The sequence below is a fragment of the Cyclospora cayetanensis genome, unplaced genomic scaffold, assembly GCF_002999335.1.
Source record: "Cyclospora cayetanensis isolate NF1_C8 unplaced genomic scaffold, CcayRef3 CcayRef3_contig_8, whole genome shotgun sequence".
NCBI lineage: Eukaryota > Apicomplexa > Conoidasida > Eucoccidiorida > Eimeriidae > Cyclospora > Cyclospora cayetanensis.
In genome coordinates, this window is record NW_020312752.1 from 106,656 (window position 1) to 126,201 (window position 19,546).

General features: G+C 49.4%; 4 protein-coding genes across 4 annotated transcripts; 2 read left to right on the forward strand and 2 right to left on the reverse strand.

Annotated features, from left to right (window-relative positions):
* Positions 1 to 5,415: 5,415 nt before the first annotated feature.
* Positions 5,416 to 6,177, reverse strand: LOC34617881 (40S ribosomal protein S17). The gene is made up of 4 exons (XM_026335750.1): positions 6,130 to 6,177; positions 6,012 to 6,076; positions 5,821 to 5,917; positions 5,416 to 5,652 (listed from the first exon to the last, which is right to left on the reverse strand). Exons 1-4 carry the CDS (start codon positions 6,175 to 6,177, stop codon positions 5,416 to 5,418), a joined length of 447 nt encoding a protein of 148 aa, XP_026191535.1.
* Positions 6,178 to 7,625: 1,448 nt separating this feature from the next.
* LOC34617882 (phosphoglycerate mutase-like protein 4) lies at positions 7,626 to 9,439 on the forward strand. Its single transcript, XM_026335751.1, has 8 exons — positions 7,626 to 7,727; positions 7,834 to 7,901; positions 8,063 to 8,146; positions 8,323 to 8,402; positions 8,539 to 8,602; positions 8,712 to 8,756; positions 8,887 to 8,997; positions 9,130 to 9,439. Exons 1-8 carry the CDS (start codon positions 7,626 to 7,628, stop codon positions 9,437 to 9,439), a joined length of 864 nt encoding a protein of 287 aa, XP_026191536.1.
* Positions 9,440 to 10,074: 635 nt separating this feature from the next.
* On the forward strand, positions 10,075 to 11,665 carry LOC34617883. Its single transcript, XM_026335752.1, has 8 exons — positions 10,075 to 10,288; positions 10,354 to 10,460; positions 10,514 to 10,626; positions 10,692 to 10,761; positions 10,819 to 10,853; positions 10,913 to 10,978; positions 11,364 to 11,479; positions 11,565 to 11,665. The coding sequence occupies exons 1-8, from the start codon at positions 10,075 to 10,077 to the stop codon at positions 11,663 to 11,665; spliced, it is 822 nt and encodes a 273-aa protein (XP_026191537.1).
* A 380-nt stretch (positions 11,666 to 12,045) lies between these two features.
* LOC34617884 (30S ribosomal protein S17) lies at positions 12,046 to 12,838 on the reverse strand. The gene is made up of 3 exons (XM_022731233.2): positions 12,760 to 12,838; positions 12,376 to 12,463; positions 12,046 to 12,244 (listed from the first exon to the last, which is right to left on the reverse strand). Exons 1-3 carry the CDS (start codon positions 12,836 to 12,838, stop codon positions 12,046 to 12,048), a joined length of 366 nt encoding a protein of 121 aa, XP_022587839.2.
* Between the last annotated feature and the right edge of the window lie 6,708 nt (positions 12,839 to 19,546).

The window sequence follows — 19,546 nt, forward strand, 5'->3', positions numbered from 1 at the left end:
ATTCTGTTTGCATCCAAGGGATGTCATGTACTCGTTGCTGGGAATGGTCGCAGAGCATAGAGTTGCAGGAACGCGCAAACTAGCTAGAGGGGCTGTGAAGAACACGGGCAGGGCAAGGAGACAGAGCTTTGAATTAAATTTTTTATCGGGCCTTGTATTGATGGTTTGGAACATAAAGTGAAATATTGCCTCAAACAAACATCGCATGGAGCGTTGCACAGAGAATCCCTCGTAGCAGTGGTAGAAGAAACGTCGGGAGCAAAGGGACACAGCGAGGGGAGTGGTTGTGGCACCGCGCACCCTCTAAGCACTCCAAGCATTCGCCACTAAATTCTCACAGCATCTAGCACCACGCACCGAACATTTCGTCTTCTTGCATCGAGCTTAGAGCCCTCCGCAACAAATAAGATACTCGAACAGAAAAACTAATCAGTTAACACTTTGCTAGTTCTTAGCTAAATATAGGTGGTGTAGTCGAATGTGTTTTAGCATATCTTTACGCGTTTTTCTTTCCTCGCACTTCAGGCACACGCCTCCGTCTGGTGTACCCGTTCGTGAGGACAAGCTACTTGCAGGAGAGAAAAAGATTTCCCGCACTATCGCCACTCCCCAGGTAGGCACCAGTGCGAAAAATTCGAGGAGCAGAGCACATGTGTGCAGCACCCACTGCAGTACAATGAAAGGAAAGAAAGGCAGAAGCTTGCCAACAACGAATGCGGGATCAAAGCAACACGATTGCGGTGGCGCAATGGCTTGCTGTGGTCAGAGCGCTGAAAGAGGGAACGCCCTGCGGAAGACAAGTAATATTTGTGGAAGAAATGAAATTCTTACTTGTTCAGCACTGCCTCCATCCCTCCTAGAACAAATATTAGCTTGTAAATACCCTGCGTAGTCAATTCCAAGCCTACAAAGGGGCATAAGGAAGAAAATAGAGACACCATACATGAGACTGAAACAAGAATAAACGGCACCTTTTCCAAAAATGCCATAGATGGAGTTGGCAATTTCAGGTAAAGCATGTGCTTGGAAAGCACAATTATTATCAAGGAACACGAGGAACACTATCAATGCCGAGTGCACGTGCTGTAATTCAGACTGATAGACAGCCAGTCCCAAAACTGCCTCTCCGTCAGCTAATGGTGCTGCCGTTTCTCACGTCAGTTCACTAGAAACTCTTGACTAGTCTCTCTTTGGCCATCAACAGTTCTAACATCTAGCATTTCTACCGCTAATTTTGTATCCTACGCCTGCATGTGGACACTTGCCTACACGAGAAATCTCAAAAATACATCGAAAGGCGGTGAAAGTTATCTAAAACTCCAACATGGACAGTTCTGTAGCGTTTCTAACCTTTAGGTAAATCAGTACGGGAAGAACGTGAACTGTTGTGACCGAATCGCAAATGGTCCCAGCCACTTGGCCTCAAACCTCTGTCTCTACGCATATTCTGGTATATCCTCTAAAGCCTGTAGACCCCTGAGACCAATGCTCCAGGCTCGAGGCACCCAGCGAAACTCCGCTGGTCATCTTACCGTTTTTGTCTGTCTTGAGCTTTGTGTTAACATTACTCCCACTAGCCAGAAAAAATTTCAATTTTTCTCCCGCTGAGCGGGGATGCTAACTCCGAACCAGCCGATCCAGGAAAGCATTGGCGAGGGGTTCTAAAGGTGCGCGAAAGAAGCTGGTGGACTAGTTTACTATTATGTGCAAGCCAACACGGCACAAGGGAAAAAATTAAGTTAATCGATTGGATTTTTTCAAGTACTGGCAAATACTGAAGAAGGGTGTGGTTGGTCGCCTTGGTTTGTCTATCTGCCTCAGGATGGCCTGCACTGGTCATATTATGGCCAATGATAGGCGGGTGATGCAGGCATTTCAGAACCCACCAGCGAACTTCGGAGCCCTATCCATATCAATACTGCTGCGAGATACTTAGGGCTTTTAGAGAAAGGTTAAGAATTGTTGACCGATATTCTGAGCCATTACAAAACTGGTTCAAGGGATGCTTGGGCATGTTTTCTACAGACCACGAAGTAGTTGCTATCCTAACCCTCGGTGTCCAGCAGTCCAACTAAAGAGCCCTTAGTCAGATCAGTCCAAAGCCTTTAGTGAGTTGAAAGGCTTTGCAGAAGGCCAGTTTTATCCAAATTGTGCAGCCTCAGCTGCTGACAACCTGAGCAATACAGTCCGCACTTCTCTGCCGCGGAGCGCATCGCAAGCCACCAGAATGATTGTGAAAGCTTTTCCACCATAGTGTGAATTCACCCATGGCCGGAAAGGGTATGACATTGCTATTTTTTCGCGAAACAGCACTGCAAAGCAAAGTTGGGATATACCCGGCACGGACTCCTCACTTTGCATTGAACCACAGTAGGCACACCTCAACGAGGTAGTGCTTCACCCCTTTGTCCTTCTGAATTTTGGCAATGGTTACAGATGCATAGATTACCGAAGCTTAAGACTTAAGCAGCTTCAATAGAGACCTGAGTTATCTCACACGAGCGGCCGCATTGAACACAATTGAACCGCTGAGCCGTCGGGCATGCTAATCGTGACTGCGTGAGCCATGACGTGGTAGGCTTTCTTGTACGGTCGTACTGCAGGACATGCTCAAGCCCGCGAACAGCTCATAATCCAAGGCCTGGCATCTCTTTGTCAGATTGACTTGGTAACGATGGCCGGCTTGGACAGTAAGATGACACCCATCTCTATTGCTGGTGTACTGCACGCCCCACCGCACCGTCTAGGGTTTCTTTTCTCGCACTGCATACCACTGATTGGAGTCGGTGAAACAATAAGGATAACAAGCGATACTTCGGCATTTTTGGAGAGCAGGGAGCTTAGTGGGTGGAAATAAAACCAAACGTAACGCGACGCATTCGCTGTCAAGGAGAAATAGCGCTCATAAGTGGCCAGCGCGAATTGTAGCCGGGGGCGGCCGTTAATCGTCCTTGCCGTGCCATCAGCCTTTTCTGTTGAAGTCCTTCACCGGGTTTTGTCAACTAGACTAGTCACAAAAGGAGTGATCCTAGCGAATCCAGAAATCAGATATCGCTACCAAGATGCAATCCCAAAGCGCTTCGCCATGTCCGTGCAAATGCGCAAGGGTAATTCCCATGCCTTGATTGCGTCAATTTTTGCGTAATCCGGATCGATTTTTGCATGCGAAGCACAGGAGATCCCAAGAATACAATACTTCTCATAAAATACTAACACATGCCTGCCTTCACGTATTGCTGTTTGCCTTGCAGTAGCGAGAGCTGTAGCTGCTGAAGTGCTCTTGAAGGGCTGAATACCAGGACATCGTCTATAAAAGCGAGCCATCCAGCCCTCCTTCTCGGCTTCATAGAACCCCCAGTTCAGTTGCCGTTGCACTTCAGGTGGGCACGGAAAAGCCAAAAGCCTGTCTTTCCACGGTACAAACACCGGGTTATCTGGATTCCTGCAGTTTGCGCTTTCCTACAAACCCTGGGCCTGCCGCTCCAGCTCCTCTTTATGCTGTTGGAATATACAATACCATGGAACATATCTTGGGGCTGACCCGATCATCTGCTCAATACGATGCGCTGGACGACTAGCAGGTGGCTTGTCTGCTGGCAAATTGTCATTAGCTAGCACATCCGCGAACTCACCCTCGATATTTGCCCATTCCTGCCGGTCCTCGGCGAATAGTACGGTCTTGTTCCGCAACCAAGAAGCAGCTGCAAAGCCACTAAGACGGAAAGCATCCTTGGAGCAGTATTCTCGTGCTACGCTGCTGAGCTGCACGCATAAGGACTGCCTCACCTCATTGAGATACCGACTCCGCTCTGCTAAAATATCAAGTGTGAGAAAAGAGTATTTGAGACCAGGAGCTAGGGCTTGTATGATGGCTTGAACTGTAGCAATCTGCCGTCGGTCAACTGGGTGCCTGTGGACACAGCCATTGTCAAGTGCCTCCCCCTACTCAAGCTCCAGCAAGGAGCAGTCTTTTCTCTTTACACTGGGTGGGTGAGGGGGAGGGGGGGATATAGGGCGAGGCACCTCTACAAGGGCCTGATAAAACCCTCTCATACTTGCCTTTACGGCCGCCACACTTTTCTGGTCTGCACTAGCGCATCGAGGCATCCCTAACCCTTTGCCGGCTAACGTATCGTGCCAATCTACGAGCTGAGATGCTACTGCGTTTACACTGGCTTGCAGACCGGCCTCTGCCGTCCCAAAAGGCGTCGAGCTATCTCTGTATTCATTGCCAGAGGCATTTTCTCCAACGCCTTGACAAGCGAGAAAAGGTTTGTGAATTTACCAATCGACTTGATGGATTCCAAATAAGTGTAGATAAGCTTGCCACTCCACTGGATCCACAATCCTGTGGATGAGCACGGATTAGCTCCATCGAGCCATGCGACGCTACCAAATGTTATGCTCAATATAAGGTTTCCGCAGGAAGGTTTTTTATTTTCCACTCAGATCAACCTTTGTAAGGAGCGGCATGCGAAGAGGTTTTGCATTGCTTTCTTCTAGGGAGGCCACTCGGCGCTATAATATACGAGCTAGCAGCGTATGCTTCGAAAGACTGCTCGTACGTGTCATGTGCTCATGCTGAGGTAGTATACACACTTCGGTGCATTCGATAAACGTGGGCGCCAGGTGCGGCTACAAGAGCTCAGGGCCAACCCGAAAAGAGCTTGCGCCGCTGCATCTCCCCATCTAGAGAAAAAACACGTGCAAGTATATCTCCTGTCGGCGGATGTGACACGTAGAGAGCAGTCCACCGCCTGCCACTACACCGCACCAGCTGGCCTTACGTAGCCCCATATTGAGTGGCCGTCCCCAGAGCGTGCGCATGCTGCACAATGACCACGAAAGGTATTGGAGTAAACATTGGCGAAAGCCCCACACCCTTTTGGGCCACTCTTAAGCAGAATGCTCAGGGTTGACCCCAAAAGTCCAGGTGCACGTGAGCTCTCCTGCCGAAGGCAACAGGGGATTGAAAACTGCCTTTTCCACTCTTGAGTGTTTCACTAGTTTACCACTTTACACAGGCCAGTGTCTTTTATGCTTCTCAGGGATAGCACTCCACCGGCACAGTGCCACCGGAAAATCTAAGCAGCCTTAACATTCGCCAGATACCCTTTCATTCCCCGTAGGTTACTCCACTACAAATGAGAGCCCGTGGTGTTCATCTACTACAAAAGTCATTTGAGTTGGGCATACTCCCAGTGCTGCACTTATATAGCCTCTAAACACTCACGGCTTTTAAAGTCTCCAGGACGAAAGGGCGCCACCTCTAGCGCGGATGTTCAATGACACCCAAGCGAGACAACCGAATAAGTGCAAGCAAAGTGCAACTACACTGCACGCCTAACAAGCAGGGGCTTTCCCAAAGAGGAGAGTTCTGCGGAAGTGGCAGCAGGAGAAGCACTGCTTGGCAGCTTAGGCTCGCATGGCCCTGTTGCCCATACCTCCTCTGTGTGCGGTGGCAATAGACACATTGGGGAGTGAGATGTTGAGAGCTTGGAGCATTTCCGCAGTGTCTTGGTCGATGGAAATGGTTGTAACATCAATCTCAGACTTATCGGGGACGAAGTCCATGCGTCTCTCGCGCTCCTCCTCCTGCAGCTTAAGAGAAATCCCACGGACTGGGCCCTTCTGGATGCGTTTCATCAAATGCTGCATTGCGAAGACGAAAACGTATAGAGTTGAACGGTTTACACCATCTAGAATCTGGTAACACGGTAACTACGAGAAGTCTTAACTTTTAAACCTAAGGACTCCCTAACAAAGTCTCAACTGTCACGCTGAATGTGCTCGTCCACGCAGTGTATGAGCTCTGCGTACTGTGATGAATCCAGCGACCTTGTTACGGATGCGCTTTGAGGGGGGCAGCGCCACCTCCTCTGTGATTTTCTTGTTGATCTGGAAATCCAAAGTAAGCCTGAATAGTTGCGCATTCGAAACATCACAACGCCCTAAGTAATTGAACAACCGCTCGGCAGGCAAAATTAAACGATAAAGACCCCAAAACTTACTTAGCGTAGTACTTCTCGACGATTTGGCGCGCAGCGCGCTTCACAGTCTTGGTCCTGACACGCCCCTGAAAAGGTCAAAAAACCACCACATCAGCAGCAAACTGAAATCCGATTCCACGATGGCATCCAATGACTTTCGTGGTTTTTCGCTGTACAGGCATGCCATGGAACAAGAATTGGAAAAATGTCGATGAAACGTCACTCGTGTGCACAACAGTGCAAGCTGGAAATGGATCCTGCCAAGCACATGGACGTGAAGCAACAGAAGGACAACTAAAAGGTGCCACTCCAATTCTTCTATGTGCAGCACAACGAGCAACCAAAAGGGCTCATGTATCTTCGTGGAACCCGGGAAGCATAGAAGAGCTCCTCCGGTGAGAGTGAAGGCCTTATGCAAGCTGCCACAATTTCCGAAAAGGGTGCGAACCGAAAAACTGAGGGAAGAGACGTCAATACGTCTTGAAAAAAGACGGAACAAGCTCAAGTTACGTGCGGTCAGCATGCTCCATGCCGAAATCTTTGAGGGATGCCAGATCCATGGGCAATTACTCGTTCAGAGCGCAGGAAAAAATGCGAGAACAGTTTCTGGAGACTTCTTTAATTAAACGCAAGGCAGATCCCTTAGCAGGAGGGCCACAGAGTAGAACCCCACAAGAGGGGAGTTGCACGAACGTTGGGATGAGGGCCTGCGGTAATTCTCACCATTTTCAAGACTCGGAACGATCCCGGAAAACGTTGCGCACAGAACAGAAGGAAACAGACCCGTCGAGAAGTTTCTTCAGTCTCTCGAGCTCAATGTCCTCCTTTCAATTCCGCATAAATCCGAAGGCCACGCACAACAGCCCCACGGGAGCCCACCTTCGCTTTTGGGGCTTTGCCCTCTTTTTACTGAAAAAGCCTGGCATACTGAAATTAATTGATACCGTGAACGTTTAGCTCCATAATAAATATCAACTTAGCCTTTTAATATATGAAAGCGGCCGCATGTCATGTGTTAATGGAACCCTCGTTGTACATTCTCGCCCTACACAAAGAGCAATACTCGTAGAAAATGAGCGGTAAAGAAGGGTATTGGTGCTGCGCAAGGCCATATATCACAAAAAAGCCTACACATTAAGTATTCATATTCCTCCATTTGAGCTAAAAGTGTGTCGTGGGAATTAAGGGTCTGCCGGATCCTTCTTGCACTCACTGTGTCTCGCGCCAAAGCCAGGTACTGCCTTTTATGGGTGGCCTCCTTAAGCCCCTTGCCCCTTTTTTGATTATTTCCTCCTTTCCCCGATTCTTTTTCGGAACTTGCACCCTCAGAGTCTCTCTTTCACGGTGGATCAACAAGATACTTCTGAGCCACCTTCCAGCAGCTGGACACCCTGTGAGGAACCTGGATTTCATCGAAAGTGCACAATCTACTGCATTTCCTCATGAAACCGAGTTCTCAGCTATAGCAGTGATGCGTTTTATATGAACGTTGAATTATTATGCACGGAGGGCCTGTACTGGTGGCGGACGGTGATTTGGTTCCGTTGCCTTGTGAGTCCTGGCGAACAGCCCGGGTCTATCGCATATCTAGCCTCAGCAGTATTCATCCCCACATGCCAGCCGTTTGGTAAAAGAATGGCAGCTCACTTGGCTTGTGCAGCAGAACTGAATTATTGCTGCGAGGTTTTCGCCATTCGCCACGGCCTCACAGATTACAATGCAGAACGGCGCCTCCAGGTATGCCGTGCTGTGTAGATCAGGGGTTTCTTTGGGGGCACTGCAGGAAGAAGGAACAAGCACTCATAAATGTAGGAGCACCTCTAGCTGTTTTGTTTCTGCACAGGGGCAGCTTGACGTGCCTTTGAATGACATAGGCAGGGAACAATGCAGAGAGTGCGGCAAGAAATTGAAGTACGTCTTTTGGCGACTGAGCGCCGGGAATCGCATACAGACTATATTAGAAATATTCAGTCGGTTCTTCTTAATTGGAGTGGCAGTAGTGCAGTGCCTTCGACAGACGCTACACATCATCCGTTTCATTAATTTTCCCCATCGATTTCCTCCTGTTGCAGGTCCATGATTGAAAGCGGAAAGAACTTTCAGATTGAAGTCATTTACTCGAGTCCTCTGAATCGAACACGCGAGTCCGCGGAAATGTGCGTCTCCAGTTCTCCCAGGAATATGCAGTGTGCCCTCTGGTCCGGTTTTTCTTATCCCTCCGCCTCACGGGTGGAGCAGGATGGGGTTAGTGACCTTTCGATTCAAGTGAAAACTTTCATTTGTGTAGTGGTCACCGGCCATCCGAAATCAACCATTGTTTGTGATCTTACAGAATCCGGCAGGCGGCTGGCATCGACTGCAAGATTGTGCTGGATGGGCGTATTCAAGAGTGGAATGCTGGAATTCTTCAAGGTGTGAAGGTGGTGAAATAGGCTTTAACCCGTGGTCGTATATTCAAGGTCTGCTAACCGTCCAGGCTTCTAAAGTTGCAATTGCAGCAACAGCAGAAATCCGCGTAACTTCCTTGAATATTCCTGACGGTGTGCAGGTCACTTGCTGGATGAACTGCCAGTCTTGTTCCCTAAGGAGTGGGGGGCTTGGAACAGGAGCAGGTAAAAGCAAGGCACATTTCAGGCTGTTGGTTGTCCCGTGTTCAGTGGTATTGAAATGCAATCTGTTAGTAACTGTTTATTGATGGAGAACTGCTTTGTGTCTTCACAGGGACCCTGGGTTTGTCTTTCCAAGGGGCGAGAGCTTTCAGCAACGGTATATCCTACTCTACCGCTACTTCTTGTACTCTCGATTGCCCAATTTTTCCACTGTTCATCGACCATGATGCTTTAGGTTTTGAACTGCAGGAACTGTGTTGGTTGTAAAGTTTTGGCCGGTGCTGCAGGTATAATCGGGTGAAGGAATTCTTTTTAGAAGTTACTGCACGGCATACCAGGCAAAGAATAATCGTTGTGACTCATGGGGGTGTCCTGGACGATTTGTTTAGACTCGTGAGGTAAGGCTTTGCGCTATTGCTGAAGGGTGCCAGCTGGGGCACATGGCAGGTTTGACGGCAGTCGGAGTCCCAAATTGCATATTACTTGGGAGTCACTATGCATCCTTAATGGGTTTCTGTGCTGTTCGCAAGGAATATCCCCATGAACATCAAAACCAATGCACCGAAACTAAATGCAGAACTTCACATCGTGAAAGCCCATACGAGCAAAGCACGAACGATGCCGCTCATGGCGGAGGACAATCCATCTGAGGATTGTTGGAATGATTCTCCTAGTGCCTCCTTGACGACTTCACTGACTGAAGCACACCCGTCTGAGAGCCCAGAAATCACTTGGGAAATTGTGCGATGGGGGAAAATGTCGAAGAACGACCAGCGGCTTGCAGGAAAACTTGAAGAAACGCCTATAGACATTTCTCTCAGAGCTATTGAATATGCATAACCAGCAACCAAGAAGGCTGCCACCGATTCATGTATCAAGCTTTCCGATAGACGTCAGTTCGATAGGCTGTTTTCATAAGCCTCCCAATGGAGCCCTGTCATTCTTCATGTTGAGAGGGGGGAAGGAGTTTGATTTTTTGTCGGCCTTTCTAACTTTAGCTGGGCCGGTGCCACTGGTTCTGAATGAGACAACCAGTGGCACGTTTGCTGAACCTTCCGTTTCCTGGAGGTTTGGCGTCAAAATTATTCCCATAAAGCTTCAATGTCAAAGTAGTCCTGTAGGCATGGTGCCTTTAAGGACTTAACGCAGCTTTCCCTCGTAAATATTGGTGTGTCACGAAACTTCACCGAGCAATGTGCGCCTTACCATATGTATGCCTCACGTCAAATGAAAAAGGAACGATCCGTCCCACGTTTATTGGAAGCATTTGCGAGCAAACTAATCAATTCCGCAATGTCTTAAGTTTATTCGACTTGAACTTGAATTGAGCTCGAAGTACGCTGTGCTAGTATAAACAGTTCGGGTGTACGGGTAGTGGGCACATGCGAGCTTCGTTCACCTCAATAATCCTTTGTACGTCATTTTACGCACCATTGCGCTGGAATATATTGAATAGCTTTGAATAGTGTGCAACAATGGGTCGATGGGAGACGCCGGCTCTCGCTCTTTGTGCCTTCTGCTTAACTTCCGCAGCAGCATCCCCTGTTTTGAAAGATGGGCTATGGTCTAGAATCGGTCTTCAACTGCCTGATATTGCCGAACATGGCATAAACGTGCATAGAAATGGGCCAGGCGCTAGATTTAAGCAGGAGGAAACCGAGAAAGTGCAGATGAGGGAATGCGGAGAAGGTAGTCATATGGCTATGCTGTGGCGAATGCAAAGACCAACCTACAATGGAACATTGGATAAACAGGCCACAAGGGACTACTGACTATGTCAATAGACAATGCTGATCCTGACGCAACGATTCTTATTCATGCTCAACTTTCAAAGACAGCCTTTACCGCCTTCTCTGGCGCGGTATGCTGCATATTTGTTTGAATCCGTTAAAACAGATCATGGAGTAGCTTCAGGCAGCGGAAAAGGAATTTATACTGAAAGATATTGAGATTCCAGTGGAAACAGTTGATGATCGCTGCTTTCTTGTAAGATACAAAGCGGACTTCGGAACTGTTTTCTGCGCGAGGTCAGGTCCCATTCAAGAAGAATGCACCCATGAATCATAGCAATGCTTCTGTTGTACAATACCAGAAGCCTTCACAGCCGTAATGAATGGATGAATTACCTCCATGAAGGCATCTTGTGCGAGGAAACCGGAGTGGTAAGTATACATTTGTCTTTCGTACAGAGCGAAAAGCCCATGCTCCCTTCCTTTCAGAAAGGCAAACTGCCTGCAGAGCCAGGGATAGAAATGTGTGTTATGCTAGGTTTCATTTCCTCCATGGGACAGTTTCACCAGCTGGTTGCTTCAGGGAAAAGGAAGAAGCTCTAGTGCAAACAATGCCAGTGGAGGAGCCCTCTGGAATCAATATCCACCTGTAATTTCCATTGGTTAACACCGGATAAGGCGATGAAATGAGTGCCGTACAGCTCAGACAGTCCTCTGGGAAAGCCACAGCTCTCAGTCAACGGCGTCACTGTTCAGGTACGGACATACTACACCTCTGCTGGAAAGCCAGTATTGCATCTTGCTGGCTGCGTCCTGACAGGAGATGGAGGGCCTACAAAGGGTGAGTAGGTTAGAGCATCTGCCCACGCATGTGTAGTATGTGAATTATTTCCAGGCTCAAGCCGTAAGAGAGTAAGCCAATTAAAATCGCGCACACAAGGCAAGGCCAAGTTGCCTTGGCCTAAAGGTGTATCGCCCTTTTACACGACTATCATACGCATGAAGAACACAATAATGTGACTCTGGCTGTTCAGCGTCACTCCAAGCCCTCCATCGCCAAGCATACACGAGTTCCCTAACCCGGCGGCCTCGGTTAATCCTCACAACCCGAACAGCCTAGATGCTGACGGCGAGGAGAAAACTGCAGAAGGTAATTACTTTGGATGCACTATCACCTCTGTCATCAGTTTAAAGCGATAAGATCGGACTAATGACGGTCAAATTTGCGTGCACAGAAATCGCTGCGATTAATGAAGCAGCAGCTGAGCAGCGGCTTGTGAGCCTCAAGGACCCGCGTGTTCCGGAAACAGGATTTGCAAGGAAGTCAATGGAATAGTCAACTGCTGAAAACTCCACTTCTAGTGCGAGCTGATGCCCTTTCTGTTGTATCAAAGACCTCGAAAACAGCGCAAGGGTATACCAACTCGTAGATCAGTGAAACAGAAAGTCTTGTCTCTAGCCACACCTCGCAAAGAAAATGCACGATTCAGTTCGCATCCTGCGAAAGTGCACCTGGTGCGCGCCACGCGCCCGCCACACCCGCAGCCACTGCAAGAAGAACATGTATGTAAAGCCTCCCAGATGCCAGTCTGTGCTCGTCAAGTGCCTTTCTATGAGACCAGCAGCAATCGAGCCCTGGTGTTTCGAACATGCAATGAACTCCAATATAATTGAACCCTACACATAAGCAAAAAATGCCAATCCAATAAGCACGATCTACGTTTCGCTTGTCATATACGGCCGCGGTTCCTTATGTAGAATCTTGACAAGCAAGTAGTTCTTCCACGGGCCTATGCGGTACCCCAGAGGCTGCAGACGAACAACATCTCCGAGGCGCGCCTCGCTGGCCTCGTCGTGAGCCCACACTTTTTTTGTATACCTGAACGCCTTCTTGTACCTCACTACATACATATACCTGCGCGAAATACCCAATCCACAGAGGATGCTATACGCTGTCAATCGTCAACTTGTTTCTCACCACAGGACGGCAAAAGTTGGATGGAAGCGGACTAGACACGTAGTGTTTTTTCATAGTAAAAGATTTACCTGTCACAGGCCACACGGATAGACTTCGGGTGCTTATCGTTGATCACGTAACCGACCAGCTCGTTGCCAGGGAGCTTGTTCTTCATAACTAAAAACATTCACACCGCCAGCAATATCGTAGTTCTGGTCAGCACAAACAAACTCGTGATCAAGGGGCAAGGCAAGTCCCCCACCCATTTCCTGGGTTAACAAATGCAAAATACAACTCCATCCATCAACATGAATCCTCCCCTCTCCGACTCTCTTCAGTGTCCATTGTCTCCCCAAAAGGCGGGGTGCGTGTTCATCGTTAATCCCTCCACTCCCTGGGGTGTAAATTGACAACAGTTTCGCAAGCACCAGCCTAAAACACTGTGCAGCCTGAGGCGGTGCAAACATCCGTACATGTGCGCAAGTATCCAGCAGTGGAGCGCTGCCAGGTTTTGTAGTGCCAGTGCTGTAGCACTAGCGTCAGATTCAGCATCGTGTGAATGCCCTGCTAGGAAGGCTTCATCAGCTCCTCATGCGCATAAGACACAAACAGGGAGTGGCATCTGGAGATAAAACAAGTGCAACAACTCCAAAGGAACTTTCCGCTCGACTTCGACCTTGTTAGTGGCCTTCGTCGGGTCCCACCCAACGCTTGAAAATCCAATTGTTAATTCATTTTTAGGTGTATAGATGCATAGTAGCAACTCAAGAGGAACAGCGTAGATTCTATTGCCTGACTTCCTCCGACTTCCAGGCTGAGAAGTGCATGCAACAACTGTGCAGAGCCCCATGACTGGCAATGTCAGAGAGCATGCAAAACCGTTATTTCTTTCTCATGGAAATTTTTACCTTGTTCCTCGTGGAACTGTCTCTTGTGGCTGAGATATGTCCGACTCAAATATCAAAGTTCTTCCTTCCTTGGTGATGGAAGCAGGGTGGCCTGCAGCATGCGAACGGAATGCTCGTGAGGTGCATATCGAAACCGCACACATGAGAAGCTGGCGTTGCAATTTAAAAGAAGATCCTTCTATGCTCTCCAGAAGCAATAGTTGGCTACATCGTGTTCCCCAGGGGTGGTGCTATTTACATAGTTAGACCAGTGGGATTTTGCGCGGCCCAGGCCACAGCAAGCATTGCAATTCTTATCACCACAGTTCCTACAGCACCTGGCACGATTTGGGGCAGGTGCCCATAGGACTAATGATGGGCAGGCGGTAAAGCATCACAAGCTCAGGACGTAGTCTGGCGGCTCTTCGATGCAGGCGCGCAGCGATTCTGTGGCATTATTTACTGCGCTGCCATGGAACCACGCATTGAAGCTAGTTCAGTGGCTATATATAATAGGGGGTGTGGATTCATTATTAAGGACGGGACTCGAGGAGATTTGCTTAATATTTATTCGCGACGGTCATGTATTATCGTAGGTGGCCAGAGGTAAATGCTTTGCTCCAGACTCGGTTCAAATTTAGGAAACTTATGAGGTATTTTTCCAGAAATGTCCCTTGCTTTTCTTATCGCCTCCCTTGGGGTTCTACCATGATGGGAGCGGGATAGCTAGGTTGCTTGTTGCTACACCCCGAAAGCAACTCGAGCATTCACTGCTTGTTGCGTGTACATCTAGCGCATACGCACGCAAATGCTTCTTGCCGCATCAAGCTAACACCTTTCACCAGGATATATGACACCGAGTCAAATTCTCACTAATTTTTTATTAGAGATAGTAGTAGAAGGTACAGCCTGAAGCCTTCCCTCTAGAGCTTGTCAGTGTCTCATTCACATGGAACATCCCCTGGACATTATGCGTACAGAGATCGACTCCCTGAGTTTTGTCCTGGGTCTCTATCGCTAGAATTGCGGAATCTGCCCCCTAAGCCTCTGTCACCCTACCTTTCTGAACAGGTGCTCAGCACGCGATTCCCTACCGTGGGTGTGGGTGCTTAGGCGCCGCAGTAGTTCAAAGTAATATCTACTTGCAAGAAAAATATCGAAGCATATTCAAAAGTTATTCCTTCAGTTCCGATGGTAGCCCCCACTTAAAGGCAAGACACGCCTGCTGTGCAGGAGGGTCAAACGCCTTCTGCAAAAGAATGCGTAGTTGGCTTTTCAAGTGGCACTGAAGTAAGTAGGGAAGTACAGAGACTCGGATGCCCGCGCATGCATATCGAGCGAGCTAAAAAAGAGGCGCTGAGCAACAGGGGGAAGTTTGTGTGGCAGCAGATCTCGTACGAAGGCGAGCTCAAAAAGATGCATATACGGCTTCAGTTGCTGCATTACTCCACACTCCTGCACGTGAACCATGTGAAGCTCCACGCGTTTCCGATGTCGTTTCCGATCGATGGGATGCACTAACACCATTGGAATGCAAATGTCGCGTAGGTCAGCCAAGCATATGAGCACAGCGATCCTCGCCAATTTCATTTCCTCCGGTTGACACGCTGTAAAATCAGGGGACACCTGCTCAATGCGATCACTGCATAAAGTCTCAAAAAGAGCTTCTGCCGCGAAAGCCTTCCTTGCTCCTCCCCTCTGCTCTACGCTGCCAGCCTCAATGGGGTGGTCCGCTGCTGTTCCTACCTTCCCAATGGTATCGCTGTGAAGGGGCTGCAAGGCCTCTTTCCTTCGGGGAAACGCTAGAGGGCCGGGGGACCAAAGTCTTTGTTGCTCATCGTCGAACAAAGAAGGGCTGGCTCGGTGGTCACCCACTGGAACCTCTTCCTTCAACTGAAGAAACGACCGAGGACTACCATTATTGTGCAGTATGGAACAATTGTTCGACGCGTTAACCGCTCTGTTGGGGGCTACGAAATAAAGCGATCCCTCAGTTTTGTCAGGGCCTCTGATTACCGCAGCGCGTGGTGAGTATGCAGCACCACAAGCATCTTGTTTGGTACAATCAGTCGATGAGGCTTCTTCCCAGGTTGAATGGTGACTAGCCAGGAAGGCGGTCTTCTGGCAGGCACTAGCACCGGTGACCCCGTTACCAGCGTGCTCGCGTACAAACACTGGCTTTGGAACCAATGGAACGACATAAGAGCAGTCCTTGGAGTCGTCCTTTTGTTGCATCCTATTGTTACCCGCGATGGTGGAAGGATTTGAATGGTTCTCGGACGCCTGCGAGGGCTCCGTAACTGCGCCCTCAGAACACAGGAAAGTCCCCAAATGTATACAAACCACAAGCAGCGCGGCAAGAAAAGTCATCTCGAACGTACTGAAGGTGCAAGAAAGCAAGCCTGAAGTGTATTGCTCAAGCGCTGACTTGGCAGCTGGTGCAGCCTTGCAAGTGTCCTAAATAATCACTATACCTCTCAGCTGCCCGTTTGCTTGTGCTATATGGTGGGTGGGGGGCTATCGACGAACCTGCAGGGGTTTCCTTTGCACAAGGTGACGAGTTGCATTTTACCGGGCTGCTCTCTGCACCCGCTGGCCGAATGCCAGTGAGCGTTCCGATACCCCAGACCTGCGTGAGGCCTTCTGCCTTTTGAGCCAGGCGGGTGGCTTCGGTGGCAGAAGCCGCCAGCAGGGCCTCTCCAGTCACCACTGCTGGCGCTACCGGCTCCCCGGTGCCCCCGCAGCTCCGACAAAAAGGCGCGTCTAGAAGTCCCAAGGCTGAAGCGCCTGAAGGCAGCTCGCTGCTGTACAGACAACCCACATGAACAAGGATGGCTCTAGTGACCCTGCAGACGACCCAATCACGGCAGGGCTTAATTAGTGAGCGGGCCCTGCTGCAACACAGGAGGGTAGGTCCGTTATTTGTGTAGAAGCAATAAAACTGATAAGAAAACCTGTTTAGAATAAATGCCGCCTTACCCCCTCTGGCGCTTGCGAACTGTTGAGACGCCACCTTCCTGAACGCTGGGTGTTCCGACGAAGTTCTCGGGAGGCTGAACAGCAATGTGAGGTAGCTGCGCTTGTGTTTGGCCCAGCTGCGAGCTCGGAGCCTCTTGCTTTGGCCGAGAACCTACGGGGTGCAGAGATGGAACGCCTTTCACAAGGCCCATGATGGCCTGAGGGGAGCTGCTATCGATCATTTGGAGGAATACGTTGGCCGCTGGGAAAACGGCGGCTGAGTGTAGGGAACAAGTCAAATCTAGGGGCTTACGGCCCAGGCATTGGGCCCGTCCGGAAGGAAAGATATCGGCTTATATGAGGACTGACGAAGGAAGAAATTCGGCCCTTGGTATTCAGGCCCCGTGGAGTAATATACCAGGGGATCCAGTAACAAGGGAACCACGGCAATCAAGCTTGAGATGGACCTGTGACAAGGAGAGGCCAGCTGAGATTAAGGGTGGAACTGTTGTGCCACCTGACCCAGACGTCACACCGTTGAAAATGTACAGGATCATGGCGAGGCAGGGTAATCGACAGAAGGTGCTACAACTACCAAACAGCTGCTCACAGCTGCCGCAGCCATCCCGATTTACTCTGGAAGACGCACAGGGAGCTGCAAAAACTGGCCACTTCAGTAGAGGAGCACGCTACTGCAAGCGGAGGAGCCCCTCCAGCGCGGACGGAGGATAAAGGGCTCGTATAGTGAGGCATCTAGTAGGGTTCGTCTATTAAGGCATTACCAGAGTCCCTCATTAGAATTCTTTTATAATACAGCCCTTCGAAGAGCTTTTCTTCCTCAGAACTATTGGGGGAAGACGGCGGGGGAACGTGCCAGCCGCCCCAGATTTACCACGCCAGCCAGTTCGGCTGTCCAAGGGGTGGTCGGAGGGAAGGGAGTGAACAATCACTCCACAGGATATAAGCAGGAAGCCTCTGACGAAAGCGAAGTAAGCCACCCTGAAGTATACGACGCAAGAAGATGAGAGAAGCAGGCAGATCAGTTCAAGGGGGCTGGGCTCGCCTCGGACCACCGCTGGATTCACGGGCTAGACCACCCGCCCCGTGGGGGGTGCGTGGGTAGCTGCATTCGGGCCCACAAACTGTTAAAACTGTTCTACGAGATCAATTTGTTTTTTGAAATCCGTAGAAGAGATGCGCTGGAATTTAAGGCAAAGGGGCACTGAGGGCCAGAAACTTCTACACAGTCCATGGACCGAGGCGAGAGCATCCCTACGCGGAATACTCCTAGGCCCTCATTTTCGTGCGCAGCAGCTGAAAGCAGGAATGCGAAATCGATTTTGAGAGCTTCTATTACTTCCCTAGGAAGTAACGAATCCACTAATCTTCCAAATTGTCGCCCTCCTGCAACACGCATGGCACCAGTTACCCTATAGATCTTTTGCAGGAACTCCGGTTGCAGTGCATGGCAACCGGCGGTGCTCAGTCTAAGCACTTACGTGATTTCGCACTGCCACATCACCGTGGAAGTGTTACCATACCAACCAGAACGGAATGGGTCTTGCTGCCGGAGGGCTGACGATATGTCCACGAGTGCCTTAATGCAAGGTGCCGGATCTGCCAGGAGCAAACCAGCGACAAAGCCATTGCACTGACTCCCATTCCCGACAATTAGAGCGTAATATCTGCCGCATCTGGCGATGCGGTGAAGGCCACGGCAGTACTCAAAGTTTACATCGCTTGTGTGGTGATCTAAGTCAAGGGACCACCGGGCTGACCCCGAGAGTTACTCCCCCTCGACCCTTCCCTTGAGAAGGGCTAATGTAGGACTGAGATATGAATCTCAAGGCTGCCAACCTATTAATCTCAGAATGTTCTACCCTCTAAAACAGTCGTTTTGCACATGGGCACTGCGATGCTCCTAGTATGGCTTGCGTAGGGAGACACTTCACCCCACACTGAATATAAAGCTAACAGGAAGCTACTTAGTTAATTAAAATAGCTCACCCATTTTGATTTAGCCTTCTTTCGGAGTTTTCGACTTCAGTGGGGAGGCTGAAACGGTGCGCACGCAGGTGCACCCTCTAAGCACTCCAAGCATCCACAGCTAGGTGCACAATGCATCTAGCGCACACGCACACAATATTGCTCATTCTTCTATCAAGCACACAGTACTCTGATATATAATAAATGCGGTGAGGCAGACAAATTCGTAAAGTCTATTCTAATTCTTATTAAAGGTAACTTATGTAGTAGGCAGAGGTTGAGTGTAGCGAAGCCTGCTATATTGTATGAATCTTACTTCCACAAATGCATGTGCATTCCATCGTTCGGCACAAAGAATGTTTGCACTGAAGCTATGAGACTAGCTCATAAAGATGGCTCCTCTCAGAGTCACTGGAATACACCAGAGTCGGATTCATTCTCTGTGGAGGCTGAAGCGCCACGCTCATTGCTCTGCCTGATAAAAAGTGCTAAAGAAGTCTACAACGCCCCAATTTTACTTTAGGCAATTCACTTGCGCGTTCAGGCGTGAAAGCTGCACCCCAGCTGGGCCATGATGGCGGCTGGTGATTGCAACGAAAACGTAGACCCAGTAGCGTGGCGCTAGAGCAGTTTCCCTACTGCCCCTGTGGCATAGTCAGTGCACTCCAGCGTATCTTCACAGTTTACACTGGAAAGTGGGTTGCCTTGCACTAGCGTGACTGAAATGTTGCCACTAGCGAGGCTCATGAAAGCGAGCCCGCAAATATGGGCCATGTGGAGGCAGAAGCATACCACATGCATACTGCATCATCGATTTGCGGGGCAGAGCCAACCAAAATCAAAAGGGTGAAGGCTGGGTGATACCGAGGTAATTATGCTAAAAGGAACACACCTGGCTGTGACTAGCTCGCTCCGAGACTAAACTTGAAGGGCCGAAAGAGATTCGCTAGAGGGAACAGCAGGGCTGTATTCGTGCAATGCGGGGAGGCAGAGCTCGCACTGTGGCTGCTTGAAAATCCTTGTGAGAAACTGAGTCTATTAACTGATTTGTCACACCCCAAAAGAAGGTTTCGACAGTCCTATCGATGAAAGCGGCGTGGAATAGGCGAGCTGCAGAAGTGCTCAAGGTTCCATGCGCGCTAGATGCAAAGGTGTGAACCAGCTAAGCAGATGCCAAAAAGCCAATCGATAAAATTAAGGAAGCGCATATCTCGATATCGGAAAATCCCAACTCTGCATTTTAGTATGTCTCTGCAGTGACCTTAGATTGAGGGACATCGCTGGCGGCCGCAAGGCAAGATGGAGTTATTCCCTTTTGTTTTACCCCACAGATGAAGAGAGACGATTGTTTTTTGCAGTACGTTTATTGCTGGGAGAACACACGTGCATAATGGCTCTACTTATGCAGAAAAAAAGGTCTGCTGGCAGA

Excerpts from the sequence above, each read along its gene's own strand:
- LOC34617882 (XM_026335751.1), top strand. The coding sequence starts at position 7,626 with ATGGCAGCTCACTTGGCTTGTGCAGCAGAACTGAATTATTGCTGCGAG. Across the intron at positions 8,403-8,538 it reads GAATGCTGGAATTCTTCAAG|GTCACTTGCTGGATGAACTG; the intron begins GTGTGAAGGTGG and ends GACGGTGTGCAG. Across the intron at positions 8,603-8,711 it reads GGGGCTTGGAACAGGAGCAG|GGACCCTGGGTTTGTCTTTC; the intron begins GTAAAAGCAAGG and ends GTGTCTTCACAG.
- LOC34617884 (XM_022731233.2), bottom strand. The coding sequence starts at position 12,838 with ATGCTGAATCTGACGCTAGTGCTACAGCACTGGCACTACAAAACCTGG. Across the intron at positions 12,464-12,759 it reads TGCTGGATACTTGCGCACAT|TTATGAAGAACAAGCTCCCT; the intron begins GTACGGATGTTT and ends GAATGTTTTTAG. Across the intron at positions 12,245-12,375 it reads ATCCGTGTGGCCTGTGACAG|GTATATGTATGTAGTGAGGT; the intron begins GTAAATCTTTTA and ends TATTTCGCGCAG.
- LOC34617883 (XM_026335752.1), top strand. The coding sequence starts at position 10,075 with ATGGGTCGATGGGAGACGCCGGCTCTCGCTCTTTGTGCCTTCTGCTTA. Across the intron at positions 10,762-10,818 it reads TGTGCGAGGAAACCGGAGTG|AAAGGCAAACTGCCTGCAGA; the intron begins GTAAGTATACAT and ends CCTTCCTTTCAG. Across the intron at positions 11,480-11,564 it reads CGAGGAGAAAACTGCAGAAG|AAATCGCTGCGATTAATGAA; the intron begins GTAATTACTTTG and ends TTGCGTGCACAG.
- LOC34617881 (XM_026335750.1), bottom strand. The coding sequence starts at position 6,177 with ATGGCATGCCTGTACAGCGAAAAACCACGAAAGTCATTGGATGCCATC. Across the intron at positions 6,077-6,129 it reads GAAAGTCATTGGATGCCATC|GGGCGTGTCAGGACCAAGAC; the intron begins GTGGAATCGGAT and ends TGACCTTTTCAG. Across the intron at positions 5,918-6,011 it reads GTCGAGAAGTACTACGCTAA|GCTTACTTTGGATTTCCAGA; the intron begins GTAAGTTTTGGG and ends GCAACTATTCAG.